Source organism: Apodemus sylvaticus, chromosome 15, assembly GCF_947179515.1.
Source record: "Apodemus sylvaticus chromosome 15, mApoSyl1.1, whole genome shotgun sequence".
In the NCBI taxonomy this organism is placed as follows: Eukaryota; Metazoa; Chordata; class Mammalia; order Rodentia; family Muridae; genus Apodemus; species Apodemus sylvaticus.
In genome coordinates this window covers 79,669,756-79,693,874 of record NC_067486.1, presented here as the reverse complement: position 1 = coordinate 79,693,874, position 24,119 = coordinate 79,669,756, and the positions used below count along the sequence as shown (strand labels likewise).

The following is a 24,119-nucleotide window of genomic DNA, read 5'->3' as shown; positions in this document are numbered from 1 at the left end:
CTCTCTCATAGACCTAGTCACAAATACACTTCAAACTTGTGCTTGTTAGCCCTTCCTATAGCCATCGCCCTGGTCTAAGCCACCACCCTCCCTCCCACTACAGGGCCTCTTCACTGGCCCCCAGGATTCTACCACTGTCTCTGCCTGTCATCCTCCTAGGGCAGACATGCCAATCTGATAAGGCAATTTCCCCCTGTTTCAAGAGAAAGGCTACATTGTGAGTTCAAACCTGTATTCTCGGGCCCCTCCTCGTCAGTTTCTCGGCCAGTTCACCCTCTCTCAGCTCTGACCATGCACTCAGGCTATTCTGAACTTTCAGATTCTTCAATTCTAGGTCTTAACACTAAAGTGTAAGTTCTCTGCCCGGAGCACTGTCTCCCATCCCCAATACGCTATTACTCATCCTTCGTTTATACTGTCACTTAGATGCTGTTTCCTTAGACCCAACATTGTGCTTCGAAATACTAGGTTCTTTCCTGGCAGGAATGCTAGTTAGCCCCGCCGTGAGTTTTAAACCTACCTCCACCAGATAATACATGGCTCCGGGATAATACACTCTTCTCTGCTGTAGCCACTTTGAAACATTGTGGGTGCCCAAAAGTATTTTCTAATAAATGATCCGAACCGAATAGACGAATAAATAAACCCTTGAGAGTCCCTCGATACGGGCTCCGCCGGGGTGGGTAATTCCCACCCCTCACATCCTTTGCCTACTCGCTAAGGGCTGTGCTGGGTCTGAATGTGCTTGGGAGAAAAAAAGCCTCTTGGCAGAATCTCATGGGTCTGCTAACCACACGGGGGCGCCCCCAGCTCGTTCTATCTGGTTATCACCTTCCTAGGACTGGAGCCGGTTACTAATCGCCAATAGGAGAAAGGGGCGAGGTTACACAGCTGATGGACAGTGTGGCCCCGCCCAGTCTAATTCATCTTTTCAGTGGCTCCTCCTGCTGCAAGCCCCAAGGCGCCGAGGGTGGGCTCGGTGGAAGAGCGGCCAACTGAACTCCAGCAGAGTGCTCTCGCTGCAGAACCGGCTGGCTGGGCGGTCTGTGAGTGGGCGGCCGGTCTCTGGAGGCGTGGCCTGAGTGTTGACGGGCAGGCAGGTAGCCCTGCCCCTCTCGCCCAGAGCGGCCGCTCCACCGCGAGGACCAGCAGAAGTGAGTACGTGAGCGGCGCAGCCAGATACCGGCTCCTACCTCGGACGGCGCGCGCACCCGGAGCCCGGGATCCGAGCTCGGCCTCAGTGGACTGTTCCCCGAGAACCGCGACCACCTGCGCCCCCTGCTTCCCGAATCATCGGGCATCAAGCCACCCAGCGCACCGGATACTCCTGGACCGGTCCGTCCAGATTCCCGCGGGAACGACCTGCCGGCATCTACCCGGAGCACCGGGTTGGGCGACACCTCGGTTGCAGAGCCGCCCGTCTGCTTTGCGCCCCTTCCCTGACGGGATCTCTTGGACTGTGCGCGAGTCTTCTTCCTCGGGCGCCCCCAGCCCCGCCGGCGCGGCCCGGCTCGCCCCCCTCCGAGCGCCCCGGGCTATGGCCGGAGCCCGCCCGCCGCCGGGGCTTCTGCCGCTGCTCGCTCCGCTGCTGCTGCCACTGCTGCTGCTGCTGCCGGCCGGCTGCTGGGCCCTGGAAGGTGAGCAGCGTCGGGGTCCCGCGCGCTACCGGGGAGCTCCACAGTGTGGGGCTGCGGGCTGAGCACACGTCCAAGGAGACTCTAGGCTCAAGCCGGCTCCGCAGCCCTCTTCGGGGGAACTGCTGGCATCTGGACTCAGCACGGACTCCCGAAAGCTGCAGTTCGGCCGTGGGTTTTTTTGGTTTTTTGTTTTTTTGGTTTTTGTAGGACTAGCCTACAGTCAAAGCAGAGAAACGAGAGCCTCGGGGTTTCGCACCTCTGGAAGGCGAGGAAATGTGGGCGACCCAGCATCAAGGCGGGGGCTGCGGGACTGGACACTTGGGCGGGTGAAGCGGAACTCCTCGGGTTGGGGGCTGTACTGGTTGGAAACCCGTTGTAGTTAACAGTAAGCGTGATTGTGTGCACCCCGCTTTGTCAGGGGATAGCTGCGGGGGTGGAGAGGAAGGGGGCCTGTCATTGTTTATGGTTTCTCAAGTGCCAGCAACACAAGAGGTGTGTGCGTCTGGTTGTAAACCTTCTCGGACCCACCCCACCCCCACCTCCAGCAGGACCTTCGGAGGGCTTAGGTTTCCATTGAACCTCACAAACAGGGATTTGCCCTGGTAGCACCTGAGCCGAGTGGCTACTAGTCAGTCTTCAGCGGTGGGAAAAGGTCAGCCTTGCCTATGGGTTCTGTGAAACCTACTAAGACTACTACTGAGAAGAAATTGAACTTGGACAAACAAACAGCCCGAGTGTGGCTGGCCCAGACAAGAGAGCTCACACTTACACCTCTTGTAATGAACCCACAGGGAACACCAGCACAGGTCACTAACACAGTCTAGAGGCACATACAGTCCCCTGGTGTTGCAAAATTTGTAAACCCATTAAGTCAGGGGTGAAAACCCTTCCTTAAGGTTGAGGGAGAGGGCAGCAAAGAATTTGAGGGAAAATAGGACTACAGGCAGTACTTAATGTTTGGTGTATTGGTCAGATACAGACACTTTTTTAGTTGAGGAACAAAATATGATCTCCATACATTTGGTTTCCTTCCATAAATTCAGTGTAAACTTAAAGGTTAGGGGAAAAAAAATCTCGAAAACAGTTCAGAGAGGCTTCTGGTCTTTGGAATTTTGGTGCCGCTGTGCTGACGGATTTATTCACATGAGTGGACACATGCAAATTTAGACAGACACACAGAGGTTGCACCCACACTTACACACACTCACCCACTCACCCACATGTGTGTGATAGGATCTCAGGCGTGAGAAACCAGTGGAGGGCTTTGTTGTTGATTGCCTGAAGGGTGTGAGCCAGGGAGCCCTGTTGAGTTCCCAGGTCTGAGACTATCTTAGCTCAGGAAAGGCGACACTGGCACATGCACTCTGGGACATACACTGTGTGTCACCTGTGTGTGTCAGGGCCTGTGGCCCCTTTTGTGGGATGTGGTAGGTAGTAGAGCAGAGTGGAGAGGCGGAGGTGTGTGGTTTGAGGGAGATGAGCTAAGGGTGTCTGAAGAGGATCTTCCCTTCCTCTTCATCCCTCACAATCCTCAGACCCCTTGAGGCAGGCCCTAGCTAGCAGTGTCTGGGCCAAGGAGCTGATGGTTACTGAGAGGCCCTTGTGATCAGCTATGAATGGGAACCAGGACTAGTGCCAGACCGAGGGAGGCTAAGCCAGTGAGGGTGGCTCTGGAAAATAGCGGGGCCTACAAATGTGGATTTTATCATTGCCTTCCTTAAAGAAACATAGGTGCTGAGCAGAGCAGAGCCTCAACCCCACCTGCTTCCCACTCTGCTCTGACATGGAAACAGTACGGGTTGCACTGGATTGTTACTATGTGGAAAGGACCTAGCACAGTTGTTGCTACTCAAGGATTAGCTGTTGTTGTTACTATTGTCACACTAGAGTCTGCTCTTTGGGGAGCCATACGTGTCCTATCCGGCTGGAGAGGCTGAAAGGAAGGAAGGATGGGAGGAAAGGCTGGACTGGAAAGTTGGGGTTTATCTCCCCGCCACTCCAAGGAGGGCAGAGCTAGAAGCAGGGTCCTGCCTAAATCCCAGCTGTCTTTCTAGGAGTCTGTGATTGTGATGGGCGGACTTCAGGTCTTGGAGACTGTGTCCCGAGAGCAGGCAGGGCACTTTGGTTCCTTCGTATTGATGGTCTGTCACCAACTCCCACACTTTTAAAGTGGTTTTCCTGGTATTTTGGCTCTCTTCAACAGTCTTGTTGTATATATAGACTCGGAATCCCTGAGCCATCACCGACTCTATCTTCCTTTAAGGCCTTTTCTCCGTTTCCCACCAGCCTAGCTGTTGGGACTGAGGTGTTCTGTAGAGAGACGCTGGGGTGAGGAATGGGGTCTGAGGCACTGGTCCTATGCATTTGAGAAAGGATAGTTAAGTCACAGCAGGGAAGAAACCTTTCTGTGAAGGGAGAGTTCCCAGTTTGTAGAAGTGGGGTGGGGACCTCTCACTTAGCCAGGCTAGTTAAGTCTGGCCCTGGGGGAGAAGCTGAAAGCCTCTGTCCTCTGAGGTAGTTAGTGTGACCCTGAGAGTCTGGGAACTGCCTAGGGACCGCCCAGGATCGCCTCTTTACTCGTCTCTGGTATTCCCCCTCCACCCCATCCCCCCATTCCCCACCCGTCTAGTTTGTCACCAGCCAGAGCTTCAGATCTGAGGGACAGCAGCAGAACCAATTTGTTTCTCACTGCCTCCCTCTTAGCCACCGCTGCCACCTTGGCCCAAGCAGCTGAGAGCTAGAGCCTAGGTTGTTGTGGGCAGGCCTCCGCCACTCGCCTCACACTAATTAAACAGCAGAAGAGGCTGAATCACCAGGCCTGCATAGTTTGAAAATTGTAGACCTGCCTGTTGTGCTGAGTCAAACTGGTTTGTCGGGCTTGGGCAGGGGGGCGGGGGTGGCAGCTGGGTACCTGATGGGGTGGGAGTGGCCCCTTGGCCCAAGGGCTATCCTTAGGCCAAGTCTCCCATGGCCTTCCGCTTCAACTCCTGGTTGGGCCTCTGGGACCTGCATCCTGAGGAGGAATGGAGAGAGGCCTTGTGCCAGGGCCAGATGTCCATGGTCCAGGCCGGCTGGCAGAGCTAGCCCAGGGTGGGACACTGAGGCTTTGGACTCACTCCTTGCCCCGTGCTTCTCCCCTCTCCTCCTTCTCAGGTTTATTTAATTACAAATCCCCATGATCTGAGAGAAAGAATGAAAAACAAAATGTGTTCTCTGTTCAGAGATGCTCCCCTCCCACTGTCACTGATGTGGAGACCAAGGGACCATGACTAAGGATGGGAGAGTGACCCCAGGGAAGTTAGGCACTCAAAGCAAAACACTGAAACAATAACAGAAAAACAACAACAACAACAACACTACACCTACCTGAGTGTACGCGCGCACAGACAGACACACACACACACACACACACACACACACACAGACCCTAGGGCAGGATTCCCACAAACCCTTTCCCTCTCAGGCCTTCACAGCTGGTACAAGCATGAGCATAAACTGGCCCATGACTAGAATTAAAAACTGGGAACCTAATCCTCTGTTTGGGTGCAAGGTTGGGACTCTATGGGGGAAGGACAGCAGGGTTAGTTTTCTCCAACTTGTCTAGACTTCAGGGCACTTCTTTCTGACCAACCCTGATTCCTGTCCCCCTCCTTCTGTGATAACCCCCAGCTTCCCTAACCTTGAAATATGACTTTTTCTTACCACTTGAGAACCCTCGACCTGCATTTAAGCCAAAGGCTCCTTGGATCTGATCTGTCTTGCTTCTTGTTTGTTGTTTCCTGGGCCAAGGCGGCACTTCTGCTCCTCTGGAGGACTTGGAACCTGGAGGTGATGTGGGGTCTGGCATCTCAGTAAAACTGAGTGGGCCTGGCCCATCACCAGGGCGGCAGCAAGGCCCTCAGGCTGTGCTCTTGCACAGGTGTAGTCAAGAGAGACCCTCAGAGGCAGGTCCGGGTATCCACAGTGTCCCCAACTTAAGCACCTGAGCTCAACTGACTAATGATTGCCTCCCTCCCCAAGACTTACAGTCCTCACACTGCCATTTTGCTGCCAGGGAAGTGGCTTGCTGCTCAGGCAGGGGCTATACCTAAGGAGGCCGCACCCAGACACACCCAGAATCTTCTCAATGCCCCTGCCCCACCCCCAGCCTTATGACCTGACTGACAGCTCCTGCTTTAGCTGGGACAATAGGAAGGAGAGCTGGGACTGCCCTGCCTCCTTGAGAGGCAGGGTGAGAGTTAGTGCCTTCCTCCAACTTTTCCATCTGCCCTACTACAGGCGCTCCAAAGAAAAGCATGCTCGCAATGTGTGTCTGCTGCTTGTAGAACCTCCAGGTTGTTACACTAACTTTACTGATTGATCCGTTTTCTCCTCTGAAACAAGGTTTCTCTGTGTAACCCTGTCTTGGAACTCTCCCTGTAGACATTACTGGCCTCCGGCTCATAGGGATCGTCCTGCCTCTGCCTCTGCCTCTGCCTCTGCCTCTGCCTCTGCCTCCCAAGTACTGGGATTAAAGGTGTGTGCCACAAACTGCCCCACTGATGGTTGATTCTTAGATTGAGTTTCCATACTCCTTCGTGGCACTGTGGTGTATTTTCCATATGACTGTGTAAGAGTACGTTACACGCCTATGCTGGGAAACTAGTACTTGTGTTTGTAGTTTATATGCAGGACGATGTAGCTATGTAGTGGGGTGTATGAGGGGAGCATGTACTACTGTTGGATTGGGTGTGCCTGGCCTTAGGGAGGCTGTGTGACCAAGAGTGGGTCTGCCTTAGGGCACGCTGGGTCTGTGTGTAAGAAAGATTCTCTGTATGCGAATGTCTACGGAGACAAATCTGTTTGTGCCATATGCATCTGTCCTAGCTGTGTGGGGGGCCGTGTACGTGTTTGTGGGTGGTTCTGAGTGTATTTGTCCACCATATGTGTTGACTTGCCCTTCTGTGGTCCCAGGAGTGGGACAAGTTCAGCCACTGGGAACTGGGTACTGCCTATGCCAGCGTTGTGTCTGAGCATAGGTGAGAGGCACACCCTTGCTGCCACTGCTGCTGGCTATGACTGTGGCCCGTTGGAAAACCGAAAGGGTGTCTCATGAAAGCCCCAGTTCCAGATCACCAACTTGGTGATAGCTTCCTGGTGACTCTAAAGAACAATACAAGTCCTGTGTCTAGGGGGTGGCCGTCCTTTCTTATCTCCCTCCACAGCCACCTGGCTGAGGGATTGGCCTGTAAGCAGCAGCTAGGAGGATTTGGAGGTCGCTCACGTTGCTCTTTTGTTCTTAGTCCGAGTCTTCACAGCAGAGAATAGGTCTCCCTCCCGGTACCATGGGTAGAGATGGGTGCTATAACCCAGCCAGTCCCTCTGAGACAAGGCCACTGATACTCAGTCTGCCCTAGATCTCCCTCCCGCGCTTGGGCGGACTGCAAGGAACGTACCCCTCCTCTCCCAAGAGAAGAGGAGAAACCAGAGCGTCCCGCCTCCTCCCCACCCTGGTGACCGGAGCCCGAGTCCCTCCTCAGGCACACAGGCCTGGAAACCCAAGTCCTCTCCTCATTAATGGGAAAAATGTGCCGAGATTGAGCGATGGCCAAAGGCTGATCCCCCTCCCTCCCTCTCCAGAAATTAAACAGAAATGAAGAGCCTCCCTCTCTCCCTCCTCCTGCGCCCGCCTCCAGCCCTCCCCCTCTCCTCCCCCCTCTTCTCCCCCTCCCCTCCTCCCAGAGCCAGCGCAGGGCTTGTTTTAAACTGTGGAGGAATCTGGCTGGAGGGGGGGAGGGGGCTGAATATTTGGGTTTAAACAGTTCCAGATGGGTTTGGCACAGGCTGAGCAGAAGGAAGTGAGGGAGAGGGAGGAGGGAGGCGGCGCGCGGGAGCAGTGGGAGCCCTTGCCTGCTCCAGCGGGCGGGCGGGCAGCGGCAGGCGGCGGCGGGCAGACAAGCAGGCGGACTGGCCGGCTGGTTAGCTGGGGGAGGGTGTGCGCTTGGCTCCGCGCGGAGCGGCCGCTCCCTGGGACAAGAGTATTCCAGGCTGCCGGCTGGGGAAGAGGCCACTTGGCAATCTCCTTCTCTGTCGATGTCTCTTTGGGCCTCCTTGTCTCTTCATCTTACTGTCTGTTGTAGTACTCTGCCCAGCATCCCGGCTGTCTGGTCCCAGCCTGCCAGAGTCATTCAACTTGGACCATCTTCGGGTCCAGCTAAGGCCCTGCTTTCCGTGCTGTCTCTGGGTCCCCGCTTTTGACCATCTGCGCTTTCTTGAAGGACCCCCTCCCCCCGGCCAAATATGTGTCTGTAGGTCTGTCTGCCAGAGGAGGCTGGGACAGCCTGCCATTGCAGCTAGCCTAGTAAGCTGCTGCCTTTATGGAGCCTGGTTTCTTGCATGGAGTGCCTGCTGCACTCTGCCCCTGTGCCACCCACTTGGGTCCACTCATCTCTGCCCTGTACCCCCATTGGCTACTCTGATGGCTTCTGCAGGAATGTGTGCAGTTCGGACCTTCTAGGGACCCTCAGCTATCCCACCAAGGATGTGCCGGCCTCTAGACCATTCTGGGTGTCTCTGCCTGTTAAAGTCCCACATTGAGGCTGCAGGAAAGAAGGGGTGGGGTGGGGGGTTGTCCCTTCCCTTTCTGGGGTCATGCCAGCTCTGATCTTGGGGTCATGCTCAGAACCAGATTCTAGAGGGGCAAGTTTGTGTCTAGAACATTAAGGGTGTACACACACACACACACACACACACACACACACACACACGACTGAGCAAACTGAGCTGAGCAGGAACCTGGGGCTCAGAACAGAGAAGGGCTGTCCCTTGATTCACAGAGGAAGGCGACTCACCTGACTTGGAGATCCAAGAAACACTTGCTGGAGGGAGAAGTTTGGTGGGACACACAGCCGGTTTCCGGTTCCCTGAGCTTTACTGGACAAGGGTGGGCGCTGGTTTTTGTTTTTGAGACAGAATCTCACCATGTACTCCCGCACTAAGCAGAAACACCTCACCCTCTGAGCACCAGTCTCAGGTGCCAGGATTACAGGCACATGCCTCCATGCCTGGCTCTCGTTCCTGAATCAGCTGGGCCCAAACTTGAGCTACCTTCGGCCCCTTGCTCTATGTCCTGACAGTTTCGTCGATTAGACCTGCTCTGTCTGGGCATCCCTCTTCCGTAGGGCTGTGAGCAGTGCCTTCTCCAAGGATTTCATGAAGCTTTGAACTAAGTTTTAGGCATCGGTGGTCCTTTTACCTCAGAGAGCATCCTTGCTTCAACCCCCAAAGGTGGCTGTGTAGGAGGCTGGGAGCAGGCCCTAGCCTGCCACTGCTCTTCCCCAGGGCAGTGTGTGAGGCTGGCCCTTTGTGGTGGGAACAGAATCAGGGGAGGCCCACACTGCTCGGTCTGAAGCCCACAGCCCTTTGTTCCAGGATAAAGGCCCTGCTGGCCCCTTTGTGTGAAGATTAGTAGAGCCTGAGGTGTGTGAACCAGCCTTTGCTCCAGCCTCAGTTAACCCAGGCCTAGGGTCAGAGGCAGACATCCACCCCTAGCCAGCTAGCCAGACATCTTTGGAGTTGTGACACCTCTGGGGATAACTTCAGGGTCTCTGGGGAAAGGGGAGGCATCTTTGGATATTTAGGAGAGGTTGTGCCAGATGGAAACTGGTTTCTTACATCCCTGACTTTCCTGCGTGACTTCTCCCTCATTCTGAGGTTAGCCCCTGACCTTCCTTCTGTTGCTTCCCCAGAGACGCTCATGGACACGAAATGGGTGACGTCCGAGCTAGCGTGGACATCTCATCCCGAGAGTGGGGTAAGGCTTGCCCATCATCTACACTGAATATTGGTTGCTGTTCTGCCTTCTCCCTCCTGGGCCTGGCCTGGCCTGGGCATGGCCACCTCTGTCCTCAACTCCTGTGGTGCTCTCATTCCCCTCTCTTTGGTAACCTTAGCCTGATGCTCCGAAGGTGTGAATGTTTGTGGCTCGGTCTTCTGGCTGCTGGCTCATCTTTGTCCTATTGCCCTCCTTAGCAGCCTTTCCAAGTCTCTCCAGACCACCCCCATCCCGCCTGGGCCCCTGGAGCGTGTGCTGTGTGCTGGCCGAGGGAGGACCCAGGAAGGGAAGCCAGAGCGGGGTGGCTCACGCTTTTAATAGAAACACTTGGGAGGCAGAGGCAGACAGATCTCTGTGAATTCTAGGACAGCCTGGTCTACATAGTTCCAGCACAGCCAGGACTACATAGTGAGAGAGAACCTGTCTTTAAAAATAAACAGCCGGGCTGTGGTGGCTCACACCTTTAATCCCAGCACTTGGGAGGCAGAGGCAGGTGGATTTCTGAGTTCGAGTTCAGCCTGGTCTACAGAGTGAGTTCCAGGACAGCCAGGGCTACACGGAGAAACCCTGTCTCGAAAAAATCAAAATAAATAAATAAATAAATAAATCGAAAGTAAATACATAAACAAGCAAACTTTTAAAAAAGAGCCAGGAGGCCTGGGCTCCCGATCTCTAACATATTGTATGCCTTTGAGCAGGGCAATTGACTTTTCCGGGCCTCTATTTCTTGTCTATTAAATCCCTACCGTTCCAATATCTCTCCGCTGTTGGAATTAATTTCCTTGCTTCCTCCCGTGGCCTTCATGGCTGGGCTGAGCCCTGGGAAGTGATGGTACTACAGGTTCTGCAGCCATCAGGTCGACTGGATTTTAGCTGCTCTGACTCTTCTATAAGCCTTGGATTTCTTGTGGTTTGTGATGGTGAAATGTGTTGGTAGTGTTGGCAGCCAGATCTCACCAAATGCTCTCTCTTGGTAGGGCAAGATTAGCCAAGTTGCACCGGTTGGTTCCCTAAACCCTCATTTAATCCAGTCAGGCCCACTTTACCGGTGGTAAAACCAAAGTCCCAAGATAACACATAGGACTGACAGGCTTCCCAAAGTCTTGGCCCTGTTCCAGGTGCCTTCTTCATTTAGTTCTGTATTCATGAGGTATGCTAGTTATCTCTTGGTTTCAGACCAAGAAACTGAGGCACAGAGAGATTAAGTAACTTAGACACTCAGAAATCAGGGCTTTGAACCCGAGTGTGTGTGTGTGTGTGTGTGCGCGCGCGCGCGCGCGCGCGCGTGCGCACGCGCATGTGCATGCACACTCAGCCCCTCACCACAGAAGCACCTCTGTGAGGTAAGTGCAGAATCCCTAGACACGATGTAAATGGTTCATTCTCTTTTTCCTTGCTCCACACTCAGTGGGAAGAAGTAAGTGGCTACGACGAGGCCATGAATCCTATCCGCACGTATCAGGTGTGTAATGTGCGGGAGTCCAGCCAGAACAACTGGCTGCGCACGGGTTTCATCTGGCGGCGGGAAGTCCAACGCGTCTATGTGGAGCTCAAGTTCACCGTGAGAGACTGCAACAGCATTCCCAACATCCCCGGCTCCTGCAAGGAGACCTTCAACCTTTTCTACTACGAGGCTGATAGCGACGTGGCTTCAGCCTCCTCCCCCTTCTGGATGGAGAACCCCTACGTGAAAGTGGACACAATTGCACCAGATGAGAGCTTCTCGCGGCTCGATGCCGGACGCGTCAACACCAAGGTGCGCAGCTTCGGGCCGCTTTCCAAGGCTGGCTTCTACTTGGCCTTCCAGGACCAGGGTGCCTGCATGTCCCTCATCTCTGTGCGCGCCTTCTACAAGAAGTGCGCATCGACCACGGCAGGTTTTGCACTCTTCCCCGAGACCCTCACGGGGGCTGAGCCCACTTCGCTGGTCATTGCCCCCGGCACCTGCATCGCTAACGCCGTGGAGGTATCTGTACCGCTCAAGCTCTACTGCAATGGCGACGGGGAGTGGATGGTGCCCGTTGGTGCCTGCACCTGCGCTACTGGCCATGAGCCAGCCGCCAAGGAGTCCCAGTGCCGTGGTAAGTGGGGCCTGAGGGAGGAGGGGAAGGAGCCTGACTTCATATTCTCACTAGATATGGTCTCGGGTGTAGATTGGAGGGCGGGAATAGGAGGGGCAGCTGCTGTGAAATAGAGACCGTCCTATGAAGAGGAGCATGCGAGAGAAAAGGAGACTTGAGGAAAGAAGGAAGCTGAGGATGCACTCAGTGGTGGGGCACTAGGCCTGGCATGCACCAGACTCTCCTTGTAGTCCCTGGTACCAGAGAAGGACTGGTGAGGGGGAGGGGCAAGAGAATGGGGGCTTTACATGAAAAGATTGGAGAGCTTGTGCACGCTGGACTAGTGAGCAGTGCCAGCCTGGACACACTGGACTAGTGAGCAGTGCCAGCCTGGACACACGGGACTAGTGAGCAGTGCCAGCCTGGGACACGCTGGACTAGTGAGCAGTGCCAGCCTGGACACACTGGACTAGTGAGCGGTGCCAGCCTGGACACGCTGGACTAGTGAGCGGTGCCAGCCTGGACACACTGGACTAGTGAGCGGTGCCAGCCTGGACACGCTGGACTAGTGAGCGGTGCCAGCCTGGACACACGGGACTAGTGAGCGGTGCCAGCCTGGACACGCTGGACTAGTGAGCGGTGCCAGCCTGGGACACGCTGGACTAGTGAGCGGTGCCAGCCTGGACACGCTGGACTAGTGAGCGGTGCCAGCCTGGACACGCTGGACTAGTGAGCAGTGCCAGCCTGGACACGCTGGACTAGTGAGCGGTGCCAGCCTGGACACGCTGGACTAGTGAGCGGTGCCAGCCTGGACACGCGGGACTAGTGAGCGGTGCCAGCCTGGACACGCTGGACTAGTGAGCAGTGCCAGCCTGGACACACGGGACTAGTGAGCGGTGCCAGCCTGGACACGCTGGACTAGTGAGCAGTGCCAGCCTGGACACGCTGGACTAGTGAGCGGTGCCAGCCTGGACACACGGGACTAGTGAGCGGTGCCAGCCTGGACCCGCTGGACTAGTGAGCGGTGCCAGCCTGGACACACGGGACTAGTGAGCGGTGCCAGCCTGGGACACACTGGACTAGTGAGCGGTGCCATCCTGGGACACACTGGACTAGTGAGCGGTGCCAGCCTGGACACGCTGGACTAGTGAGCGGTGCCAGCCTGGACACACTGGACTAGTGAGCGGTGCTATCCTGGACACACTGGACTAGTGAGCGGTGCTATCCTGGACACGCTGGACTAGTGAGCGGTGCCAGCCTGGACACGCTGGACTAGTGAGCGGTGCCAGCCTGGGACAGACTTGAGGCTCCGTCCTGTCTCTAATGCATGCTTCATCTTGGAAGTTCTAAGGGGCTCTCTCTCGAGCCGAGGTGATGGCGCTGTGGGCATCTCTTTGCCTTAAGGTTTCTTGAGAGGCAGTGTGTCTGATACAGTAGTTAGATGCCAAAAAGTCCCTAGTCCTGAGTCCTCAACTACTTCCGTGAGCCTGTGCAAGTCACTTAATCGTGCTATCCGCAGTTCCCTCATGTAAAATGGGCAGTAGTCGAGCCGTTCCCGAGTGCATGGGCACAAGTGATGCCCTGCACTAAGACCGTCTGCTGGGAACCTCTGGTCCCAGGACTGTGGAGACACAGGAGAGCAGGGTTGTACAAGCCCTATTCACAGGGCAGACTGGGGACTTGCTGAGTCTAAGACCTCACGATATATACTGGCTTCCCAGGCAGCCGTAAAATCCTCTTGATTGGGTGTTCTCTTTGAAGCCTCATCACTACCTTGTAGAGTAATTGCTAGTTTTCTTCCTTTTTGACCAACAAGAACATTGAGTCTTAGGGCGATTCTGTACTGCAGGCCTCCCAGCTAGGGAATGTAAGAACTGGCATTAAATCCTCACCCAAGGCTGAAGTAGGGCAAGGTGAGTGAGGGTCCTGTCTCTTCTGTCTGCCAATCTCTCCATGGGACTTGTGCCCATACCTCCCAGAGCCGAAAATGGCTCTTAGCACAGCCCTCTGTGTGAGGGGGCTGGACCATCAGCCTGGCCTGCCTCAGGAGGCCCAGTACTGGGTTGCCTCACTGGCCTCTCTGCTTCTCTTTAAGAACCTGCTGGAAACTTCCTCTTCCCATGTGTGGAAAGCGGGTGGGGGTGATGAGCCTGACAGCCCAAAGAAGGGCTAACACTCTGCAGGTCCCTGGCAGGAAGTGCAGGCTGGTTCCCATAGCAACCAGGCTGGCCTGGCCTCTGCCCCCTCCCCCACTGGTTCAAAGATCTAGGATGGAATATCACCTTCATGAGGGGAGATTAAACTCTAAAGAAGGGCACAGCCCCAGCTTCGGGCATCGCAAAGCTCGGTGACCCTCTCCAGAGGTCACCACATGGATAGACTGACAAGTCTCTTTAGTGTGTCCACGATAGTCTCCAGTTATGCCCATTATCCTATTAATCTTAGTGTCCCCTTTCACTCCTTAAATATTCTGATTTTGAATAATAAATATTATGCCCACACATACACACACACACACACGAGGAACATGCAGAGCTCATGCCACAAGGTGGGGGTGCTGAGGATGGTTGGCAAGGGAGATGAGAAGGATGCCCAGGCACCTGGCTCTGCCCTCTTTTGGGATAAATCCCCTGGGAGGCTTTGAGGCCTTTGAACTCCAGGTGACCCCAGCTTTCTTGGTGTTTTCTTACCCCTCCCCTCTTTCCTCCTTTTCTCACCCCTGTCATGCTCCTTGGTGGGTGGGGCAGAGGTTTGCCAGGAGGGCTCTGCTGAGAAGCCGTTAGCCTGGCTGTGGCAGCATCCTTGAGATTCTCAAGAATTACTCTCCCAAAGCACGAGCGAAGGCTGGGGCGACTCAGCAGAGTCCATGGTGCTGAAACTCACTGGTGGTCTCTTCCCATCCCCTCCTCTTCCCTCTGCCCACAAGCCCAGACTGTCCAGGTGGTGGGCTAATGTCTCCTGAGGCACTGGGGAGAGGAGAGGAGTGAGAGGAATACGCTGACGTGGATTTCTGTGGGGCAGAAGGGCCCCTTGTAGCTGGAGTTGGGCAATATACCAGCGTTGCCCCCATGGTCTGGGAGCTGGAGGAGGGGCTAAGACATAGGCTGGAGAAGGCCAGGTTCTCTCAGGAGAGGGAGGTAAGTATGTGCCATCCTCTTTTCTCCTGCAGCCTGCCCTCCTGGGAGCTACAAGGCAAAGCAAGGAGAGGGGCCCTGCCTCCCCTGTCCCCCCAATAGCCGCACCACCTCGCCGGCTGCCAGCATCTGCACCTGCCACAATAACTTCTACCGCGCAGACTCAGACTCGGCGGACAGCGCCTGCACCAGTACGTGAGCTCCCGCGCTCTGTTTCCGCACACCTTTCCTTCCCGAGAGCCTGTGTCAGTGAGATCAGCCCTCCTAGATGAGGAAGCTTTAGCTAGAGATGCTCAAGCTGTCACCGAGGAGGTGATTGCCCTTGAACTGGAATCCAGCTCAGCAGGCTTGTTCTTACGAGGTCCCCCTAGCTAGGACCTCCACCACCACCCCCCATCGCTCCTTTCTCTCCGGCACACTCAGCCCAGCTCTAGCCACAACCTAAGGGTGTGCTGTCCTGCTCTCTTCTTGTCCTCACCTCTGGTGTGCCAGGCCTTGTGCCAGGTGCAGGGGGTGTAAAAAGAAAGTGAGATGTTGTCACTAAGGAGCTTAGCACCAAATTGCAAAAAAACAGGTAATGACCGTGTAATATGCTAAGTGCTAGGAATGGTGTTATGAGCTATGGAGGATGAGAGGAGACAGCCAAGAAAGGCTTCAGGACAAGGTAACAGTGCATTGAGTCTTGATGGGTGAACAGGAGTCTTGCTGCCCCAGTGAGGAAGTGCAGAAAGATTATTGACAGCGGTGAGTTGAGCGTCCAAGGCAGGGTAGGCAGAAGGGTACTCCGGGGGCCCCCGACTCATTTCTCTTCTATGTTCCCAAAGCGGTACCATCTCCACCCCGGGGTGTGATCTCCAATGTGAATGAGACCTCGCTGATCCTCGAATGGATGGAGCCCCGGGACCTGGGCGGACGAGATGACCTTCTTTATAATGTTATCTGCAAGAAATGCCCCGGGGGCTCTGGGGCTGGGGGGCCGACAACCTGTTCACGCTGTGATGACAACGTAGAGTTTGTGCCTCGGCAGCTGGGCCTGACCGAGCGCCGGGTCCACATTAGCCACCTGTTGGCCCACACACGCTACACCTTTGAGGTGCAGGCTGTCAATGGTGTCTCCGGCAAAAGTCCTTTGCCGCCCCGCTATGCGGCTGTGAACATCACCACCAACCAGGCTGGTGAGAAGGGGACCAAAGAGGGGATCTGGTCATCTTGCCCTGGATACAGAGGGATCTTGGGATAGGAAGGATGCCTGGGCTCAAGGAGTCCTCAGTGGGCCTCTTCTCTTCTCCAGCCCCATCAGAAGTGCCTACACTCCACCTGCACAGCAGCTCGGGAAGCAGCCTGACCCTGTCCTGGGCACCCCCAGAGCGGCCTAATGGCGTCATCTTAGACTATGAGATGAAGTATTTTGAGAAGGTTAGAATCTCCAGGGGCAGGAGGAGACTGGGGGCTACACAGGCAAGACTACACCCAGGTAGCATTAAACGCCTTTGAGATCAGAGCCTCAGCACAGGGCGAGCCTGGTGATGGGTGGGGGTCAGTTGGGTCGAGACTCACCCGAAGATGCCTTCATTCTATGGCATTGCAGAGTAAAGGCATCGCCTCCACTGTCACCAGCCAGAAGAACTCTGTCCAACTGGATGGGTTGCAGCCTGATGCCCGCTACGTAGTTCAGGTCCGGGCTCGCACGGTAGCGGGTTACGGACAGTACAGCCGTCCGGCTGAGTTTGAGACCACAAGTGAAAGAGGTACACCCCATCCCACCTCATGCCAGTCCCTGCCCCACCCGGCTCAACTTTCATATTCCTTCACTCACGGCTCACTCTTGACCTCCAGGTTCAGGTGCCCAGCAGCTTCAAGAGCAGCTCCCCCTGATTGTGGGCTCCACCGTCGCAGGCTTTGTGTTCATGGTGGTTGTCGTGGTCATTGCTCTTGTGTGCCTCAGGTACCATGGCTGCCCCCACAGACTGACTCAGGCTTGTAAAACCATCACCTCCCTTCACAGCCACAGCCATCCTGGGCCCCGACTTTCCTTGCCAGAGAGGGCCTACTCCAATCCACCCGTCTTCTGTACCATTGCCCTAATCCCAGGGACCTCAGCCCCTACCCAGAGACCCGGGAGTAACTCTGACCACCCGCCATGGGTTCCCATCCTTAGCTTGTCTGTGGGCTCCAGGGCCCCATGAACAGAGGGAGCTATAGCACTCTTTGCCTTAGGCCTCCTGCACTCTGCCCCTGCAGGAAGCAGCGCCATGGCCCTGATGCAGAATACACGGAGAAGCTGCAGCAATACAGTGAGTGTCTCCCTGTCCCCCGTGCCCAGCTCCCGTAGCCTTAGAGATGATTCTTCCCTCCAAGTTCATTCTGACCCGCTGCTTCTAGTCTGATTTGTTCCCTGAGCTCTCCCTTGTTTGCTAGCCTCAGAGTCTTAAAATGTAACAATGTCCCAAAGACAGTAAGTCCAGTAGAAACAAAATATCACACACACACACACACACACACTCACATACACATACACACACACTCACACACACATACACACACACTCACACATACATACACACACATACACATACACACTCACACACACATACACACACATACATACACTCTCACACACATACACACATACACTCACACACATACACACACACTCACACCCGCATACTCACACACACACACACTCACACACACATACACACACACTCACACACACATACTCACACACACACTCACACACACATACACACACACTCACACACACATACACACACACTCACACACACATACACTCACACACATACACACTCACACCCCCATACTCACACACACACACACACACTCACACACACACACACAGAGGAAACAATTAGGTGTTAATTCCTGTGGCAAAGGACACTAAGAGTTCAAAGAGGAAGACTTCCTACAGGAAGTGGTAGAATGAACAGGGTTTGGGGCAGGGGAACATTCCTGCCTCAAGAAGCCTCTGGAAGGAAGTGATGGGTGTGGACTGCCCGGCTGTGTGCCCAGCTGTGGAGGTAGTGAGAAGATTGGTTTGACAGCCGTGAGAATGCCAGGCCAGGAAGTCTGGCCAGCCCTTTGGAGGGTCCTAACCAGCAGGCAGGGTTTGGACTTGACTCTACTGCTGGTAATTGGGAAGGCTCTCAGGTGAGGAGGAGGACAGTGGACATATTGTTCCAGGAACACGGGGCAGCTGGGTGAGAACAGTGCAGAGGCAGAGAGCCCGTGAGGAGGCTATTGCAATAGTGTTGAAGGCTGGACAAGGCTGGGCAGTGAGAAGGAATAAGGGGAAGAATGAACTGGAAAGAAGTTTGAACATGATGAGAGACGAGGGAGAAAGACAGGAATCCTGAGCGTCTAGCTCATGTGGTTCCCCGGCATTCTCATGGGGGAGGGGCAGATACCAGGGCGCAGCTCAGAGGATGGGGCAGGCTCAGCAGAGAGGCTATCCAGAGTGCACCCATCCGGCTGGTCCTGGCCTATGAGCTACTGTCTGTGGCTTGAAGTCCACCTCTGTGTCTACCCCTTTTCCCTGCAGTTGCTCCTGGGATGAAAGTTTACATTGACCCCTTTACCTATGAGGATCCCAATGAGGCCGTCCGAGAGTTTGCCAAGGAGATCGATGTGTCGTGCGTCAAGATCGAGGAGGTGATTGGAGCTGGTGAGTACTAGAGAGCAAGTGGTCCTGCGAGGCAGGGGGAGATGGGTGAAATGCTGGGCGGACCCCAGCAGCCCTGTGACCTGTGCTGTGCTCTGCAGGGGAGTTTGGGGAAGTGTGCCGGGGTCGGCTGAAACTGCCCGGCCGCCGGGAGGTGTTCGTGGCCATCAAGACGCTGAAGGTGGGATACACGGAGAGGCAGCGGCGGGACTTCCTAAGCGAGGCTTCCATTATGGGTCAGTTTGACCATCCCAATATAATCCGTCTAGAGGGTGTGGTCACCAAAAGTCGTCCAGTCATGATCCTCACTGAGTTCATGGAGAACTGTGCCCTGGACTCCTTCCTACGGGTAAGAGCTAGCCCCATTCCTTTTCTTCCTCCAGAGAGCGAGGTCAGGCCCCCGCCACCAAGTCAGAAACCCTATTCGTAGTCTACACATATTTAGTTTAGAGGTAGCTTGGTACAGGAAATAGCTGAGCCTTCGGAACCAACTCTGCTCTTACAGTCTGTGTGGTCCAGCGAGATACTTCTCCTAGTCTCAGCCACCTCAGTTATAAAGTAGGACCGGTAATGCGAGATACTCACAAGAACCACTGGGATGTCGTAGACTCGACTCATGACACATAGTAGGGCAGCTAACAGCTGTTTCCATTCAGCCAATTCTGGACACAAACATGGTCTCAGAGGGCATGGAGAGAACAGGCAGGCAAGCTGTGGGTCTGTGGGGAGGCAGCAGGCCCCACTGAGCCTTCCCCTTGCCTCCAGCTCAATGACGGACAGTTCACGGTCATCCAGCTTGTGGGCATGTTGCGGGGCATTGCTGCCGGCATGAAGTATTTGTCGGAGATGAACTACGTGCACCGTGACCTCGCCGCCCGAAACATCCTGGTCAACAGCAACCTGGTCTGCAAAGTCTCTGACTTTGGCCTCTCCCGCTTCCTGGAGGATGACCCCTCAGACCCCACCTACACCAGCTCCCTGGTACAGGAAGCAACAGAGAGGGATTTGCGGGAGGGGAGGGCTGGCCAGGCAGGGGGGTCAGGGCTCGGGGTCATGGTCGAGTCACACGTGGTGAAGGGTATGTCCTCCCCCCCATACATAACCAGGGTGGGAAGATCCCTATCCGCTGGACCGCCCCGGAGGCCATAGCCTATCGGAAGTTCACATCTGCCAGCGATGTCTGGAGCTACGGGATTGTCATGTGGGAGGTCATGAGCTACGGAGAGAGACCCTACTGGGACATGAGCAACCAGGACGTGAGTGGGACTCAGGGAGAGCGGCTGGCCGGTGGGAGTTGGCGGGACGTGGACTGGAACTCATTCCAGATCCCCTACCACTGTCCAGGTCATCAATGCTGTTGAACAAGACTACCGGCTACCACCCCCCATGGACTGCCCCACGGCGCTGCACCAGCTCATGCTGGACTGTTGGGTGCGGGACCGGAACCTCAGGCCCAAGTTCTCCCAAATCGTCAACACACTAGACAAACTTATCCGCAATGCTGCCAGCCTCAAGGTCATCGCCAGTGCCCCATCTGGGTCAGTATCCTGGCTCCCATAGGCTGGCAACTCTGACCCTACTCCCTAGCTCCCTGGATGCACCAGGTCACTCTTTTTTTGTTTGTTTATTCCACAGCATGTCCCAGCCCCTCCTGGACCGCACAGTCCCAGATTATACGACCTTCACGACAGTGGGTGACTGGCTAGATGCCATCAAGATGGGGAGGTATAAAGAGAGCTTTGTCGGTGCTGGGTTTGCATCCTTTGACCTGGTGGCCCAGATGACTGCAGAGTAAGTGTACCTACCCCTCAAGGTGTAGGCTCTGGGCAGGAGCTCTGGCTGAGCCCAGGGTAATGGGGAGAAGGGAAGAGACTGAGTCCTGGTTTTCTGTCTCTAGAGATCTGCTAAGGATTGGGGTCACTTTGGCTGGCCACCAGAAGAAGATCCTCAGTAGTATCCAGGACATGCGGCTACAGATGAACCAGACACTGCCTGTGCAGGTCTGACACTCAGCGCCAGCAAGGGGGGTGCCCCCTGGGACTGCACAAGGATTCTGACCAGCCAGCTGGACTTTTGGATGCCTGGCCTCTGGCTGTGGCCCAGAAGATGGAAGTTCGGGGGAGGACCCTAGCTGTGACCTCTCCAGGCCTGTGCTCCCTGCCAGGAAGTGTGCCCCAAACCTCTTCATATTGAAGATGGATTAGAAGAGGGGGTGATGTCCCCTCCCCAGATGCCTCGGGGCCCAGGCCTGCCTGCTCTCCAGTGGGGAATCTTCACAACTCAGATTTGGCTGTGCTTCAGTAGTGGAGGTCCTGGTAGGCTTGGGTGGGGATAAACCTGGGTTCTTCAGGCCCCAGCCCTGGCAGGGGTCTGACCCCACCAGGTAAGCAGAGAGTACTCCCTCCCCCAGGAAGTGGAGGAGAGGACTCTGGGAATGGGGAAATATGGTGCCCCATCCTGAAGCCAGCTGGTACCTCCAGTTTGCACAGGGACTTGTAGGGGGCTGAGGACCCTGCCTACCCTTGGTGCTGTCATAGTAGGGAAGGCAGGAGCAGGCTGAGGAGCAGCCTATGCCTCCCAGAGACTGACTCAGAGAGCCAGAGACTGTGTGTGTGCGTGTGTGTGTATATGTGTGTGTGTGTGTGTATGTGAAAGACGGGGGTGGGGTATGTGTGTGTGTGTGTGTGTTGTGCACATGCTTGCCTGCACAGAGAGCATGAGTGTGTGCACGCTTGGCCCTGTGCCCTGCAGTGGGGCCAGCTGGGCAGAGAGCGCAATAAAGGCAATAAGATGACTCTCTTGCCCCTTCTCGTTCCTCCTCCTGAAGCAGCTTTCCTTGATTTCCTCATGTCAGTAATCCCTGGCTGCTAGACCCTCACGGCTTCCCAGGGTCAGCGGGGAACTACACTGAGGCCTATGCAGGCCTGCTTTCTCCTGTTGCCCAGTCCCATTGCTTTGAGTGTCTAACAGAGTTCTCAGAAGTGGCACAGTAACTGGACCAAGCAAGCCATCCACCAGTTCCTTGCTTCTGTGGCTCGGGGACAGGCTCTGGAGTCTGCATGGTGTTCTGTAGAGTGTCTGAGGGAGAGCCAGAGGGTTAATCAGTGCCCAGTGCCCCAGCATGGCTCCTCTTCACTAAGCACTGAGTGTACCCAGTCTTGGGGCCAAAGCCGAATTTACATCCACATCTTATTTCAACTCAGTAACCCAGCCAGAAGAAGAAGGAGATGTTTAGTAACTTGACCACAGTCCCCAGCCAGAGGCAGAGGCAGAGGCTAGAAACCCTGTCTATAGACAGCTGCGCATGGCAAGGCTTGGGAGATACAGAACAAGAGCCCGGAAGAGGTCAGGAAGTCTCCGGAGTCAAAGGAAGATGTGGGTGTCAGGACATGAAGCATGAGTTAGGGGGCATGGTCCTGGGTAGTGGAAGGGCTTAAGGAAGTATGTGTATGCACCCCAGGTCTGTTTTAACCAGCAGTGGAGGGTGAGAGTACAGGGGAGGCCATCCTCACAGGAAGAGAAATGCAGGTCCCTTTGGACCAACACACAGAAGTGACCAGGGTGTCACCGATGCAGTCCTCCCAGGGTAACCATAGGTGCTGCCTAGAACAGGTTTCTGAAATAGCTGAGACTCCTTAGAGTGCCCTTCACTGGGAGGGGCCAGGTAGGCCTAGAAGCACAGGCATGCACGTGTGTGTGGGGAGGGGGGTATCAAGCGTGGCCACCTCAGTCTGGTGTTTTACGGCCTCCTGATGGAGCAGGGCTTCCTGGAAATTTAGGTGGGGACAGTGGACTACAGGCCTAAAAGGACTCGGCTAACATCTTAAAGGCAGGCAGTCTGGGAATTGGAAAGCTGCTGCCTCCTCCTGGGTCCCTTCTTCACCAAGCCCTGCAGACAGGCTCTCAAGACTGCCGCTTTACCCCCACACGGCTCGCATCCGGTGCCCAAAGCCCTGCAGCAGCTACTCACGGTAGACACTCAGGCGCATCACCGTGTAGATGCACGCCCACAACATGTGCTCTGGGGACAGCGGCGGGCAGAACTCATCCTCCATCACCTTCCTCAGCCATCTTCCAGAGCTGCCAGTGGTGTGGAGCATCGGGGTACAAAAGGGATGTGGACATGGGTGGCATTCCCTTGCTGAGAGCTCTCTGGTCCCAAGCCTGCTTCCTGCTCTTGGGAGGGTGGCCCTCTGGGTCAGTGAGGTCTGTGGCTCCTGTCTCCTGGGTAATTTTCCCTTTGCCCCTCCCTCCACAGTGCTGACTGTGGAGGTCCACCCACAGAGCGAGGCCAGGAGCTGCAGGGCAATCTTGAGCCTAAGCCCAGGGGTACACAAGTGCTCTGCTGGCCGCCTCCAGCCCACTGAACCCCTCATCCCTGGCACTCACAACTGTCTCCTGCCACTTTCAGTGGAATGGCAACCAGGGCACATGCGCGTGCTCAAGCTGTTACCCACGGACCGCTTACATGACCCCTTTTCGTGCCTGCAGTCTGTCTACCCCAGCCCCCCTCTTAGCCTGTGTACCTGCAGGGTTTCCCAGGACTCAGAAATAATGAGGGGAGGGGCCTGCAAGGCCCACTGCATTCCTGCCAGCTGGTAGAGCCAACTGGTATTTTGTCCAGAGGGCTGGGATGTATTTAGACCCTAGAACCTCAGAACAAAGTAGCAAGGGAAGCAGGGCCTTGGCAGAGGAAGAGAGAGCGCCCCAGGAGGGGTCTAGCTTCCCTACAGGCAGATAAGGAGTGGGGGTATGGGGTTTTCAGTCTGTCTAGTCTTCGTTAATTACACTCTCTGGGGCAGAAGATTAGCTCTCCCCAGTCAATGATTTAAAAGAGAAGCCAGTGGGGAGGGGGTGAGGGAGGCCCTTTCCCGCTGAGGCCAGGTGCTAGGACCTGGGGTAATGTAGTATAGTAGGAAGCATAGCCCCCCCCATACATACACACACACACACACACACACACACACACACACACACGCACGCGTGCACACACACACACACACACACGTGACCCAGGCAGGTTGACAGCCGAGCCCCATCTGTAAGAAGTGTAAGAAGTATATGAATCTTTCCACCCTGTGACAATGTTACAAATGCTCACATTAATAAATATCTGTATCCAGGATGCTAAGGAATGTTAGCTCCTTTTTATTGTTACTATTATTTATTAATGTGAAACTTGAAGACAATACAGAAGCCGGCAGAAAGATAGTGGATAGTGCTTGGTTTGTAGCCGGGTCAAATACAGCAAGGGAGTTATGCCAGCCTCAATCACCGGAGGAAAAATAGGTGAAGAAGCTCAAAGGAGCAAAGAAAGATGCCCCACTGAGGGGTACAGAGCTGCAGGGTTAGCCCAGCCCTGCCCCTGGGTGGGCTGCTGGGACCCGGGTGGTTTAAAGTCACTAAGAGTTAAGAAGCTGGTTAAGGGTGAATTGTTGAGGGCGGAGGTGTAGGGACTCATTCCTCAAGCGTCTGTTGCATGTCTGCTACCACACTGCAGAACTGGGATGGGCACTAAACGCACTGAGAAGCAAGAGGAACCAAATGCTTCCAGGGCCGAGAGAACGGCAGGGATGCAAGTCAAACAACCACAGAAAGGGCTGCACATGATTAGAAGTCAAGAAACGCCGCAGAAGGCAAGTTGAGTTTTGTGGGACCCCATCAGCAAGGCTGGGGGCTCTCACCAGTTATGAGATGCCCAGCAGAGGGAGCTGGGGCCCCCATGACCATCAGGGTGCTTCTGAGTGTCTGACCTTGAGCGTTCTCCATCCATCCCCTCACTCACACGTTCAGTAC

At 55.2% G+C, this 24,119-nt stretch overlaps 1 protein-coding gene across 2 annotated transcripts; it reads left to right on the top strand.

Annotated features, from left to right (window-relative positions):
- Positions 1–1,138: 1,138 nt before the first annotated feature.
- Positions 1,139–21,117, top strand: Ephb3 (EPH receptor B3). Of its 2 annotated transcripts, XM_052158836.1 has the most exons (17): positions 1,139–1,637; positions 9,365–9,429; positions 10,859–11,531; positions 14,680–14,835; positions 15,469–15,819; positions 15,936–16,060; positions 16,233–16,392; positions 16,481–16,589; positions 16,886–16,938; positions 18,204–18,326; positions 18,425–18,672; positions 19,089–19,304; positions 19,430–19,579; positions 19,668–19,861; positions 19,959–20,114; positions 20,221–20,323; positions 20,488–21,117. In XM_052158836.1, exons 1-17 carry the CDS (start codon positions 1,538–1,540, stop codon positions 20,656–20,658), a joined length of 3,153 nt encoding a protein of 1,050 aa, XP_052014796.1. In that variant the 5' UTR covers positions 1,139–1,537; the 3' UTR covers positions 20,659–21,117. The 2 variants fall into 2 exon arrangements, with proteins under 2 accessions (XP_052014796.1, XP_052014795.1); XM_052158835.1 differs by having other exon boundaries at positions 20,221–21,117.
- The last annotated feature ends 3,002 nt before the right edge of the window (positions 21,118–24,119 follow it).

What these genes read in the sequence shown, in the direction of transcription:
- Ephb3 (XM_052158836.1), top strand. Translation starts at nt 1,538, where the DNA reads ATGGCCGGAGCCCGCCCGCCGCCGGGGCTTCTGCCGCTGCTCGCTCCG. An exon ending in GGCGGACAGCGCCTGCACCA is followed by an intron (nt 14,836 to 15,468) that starts GTACGTGAGCTC and finishes ATGTTCCCAAAG; the next exon opens with CGGTACCATCTCCACCCCGG. An exon ending in GTGGCCCAGATGACTGCAGA is followed by an intron (nt 20,115 to 20,220) that starts GTAAGTGTACCT and finishes TTCTGTCTCTAG; the next exon opens with AGATCTGCTAAGGATTGGGG.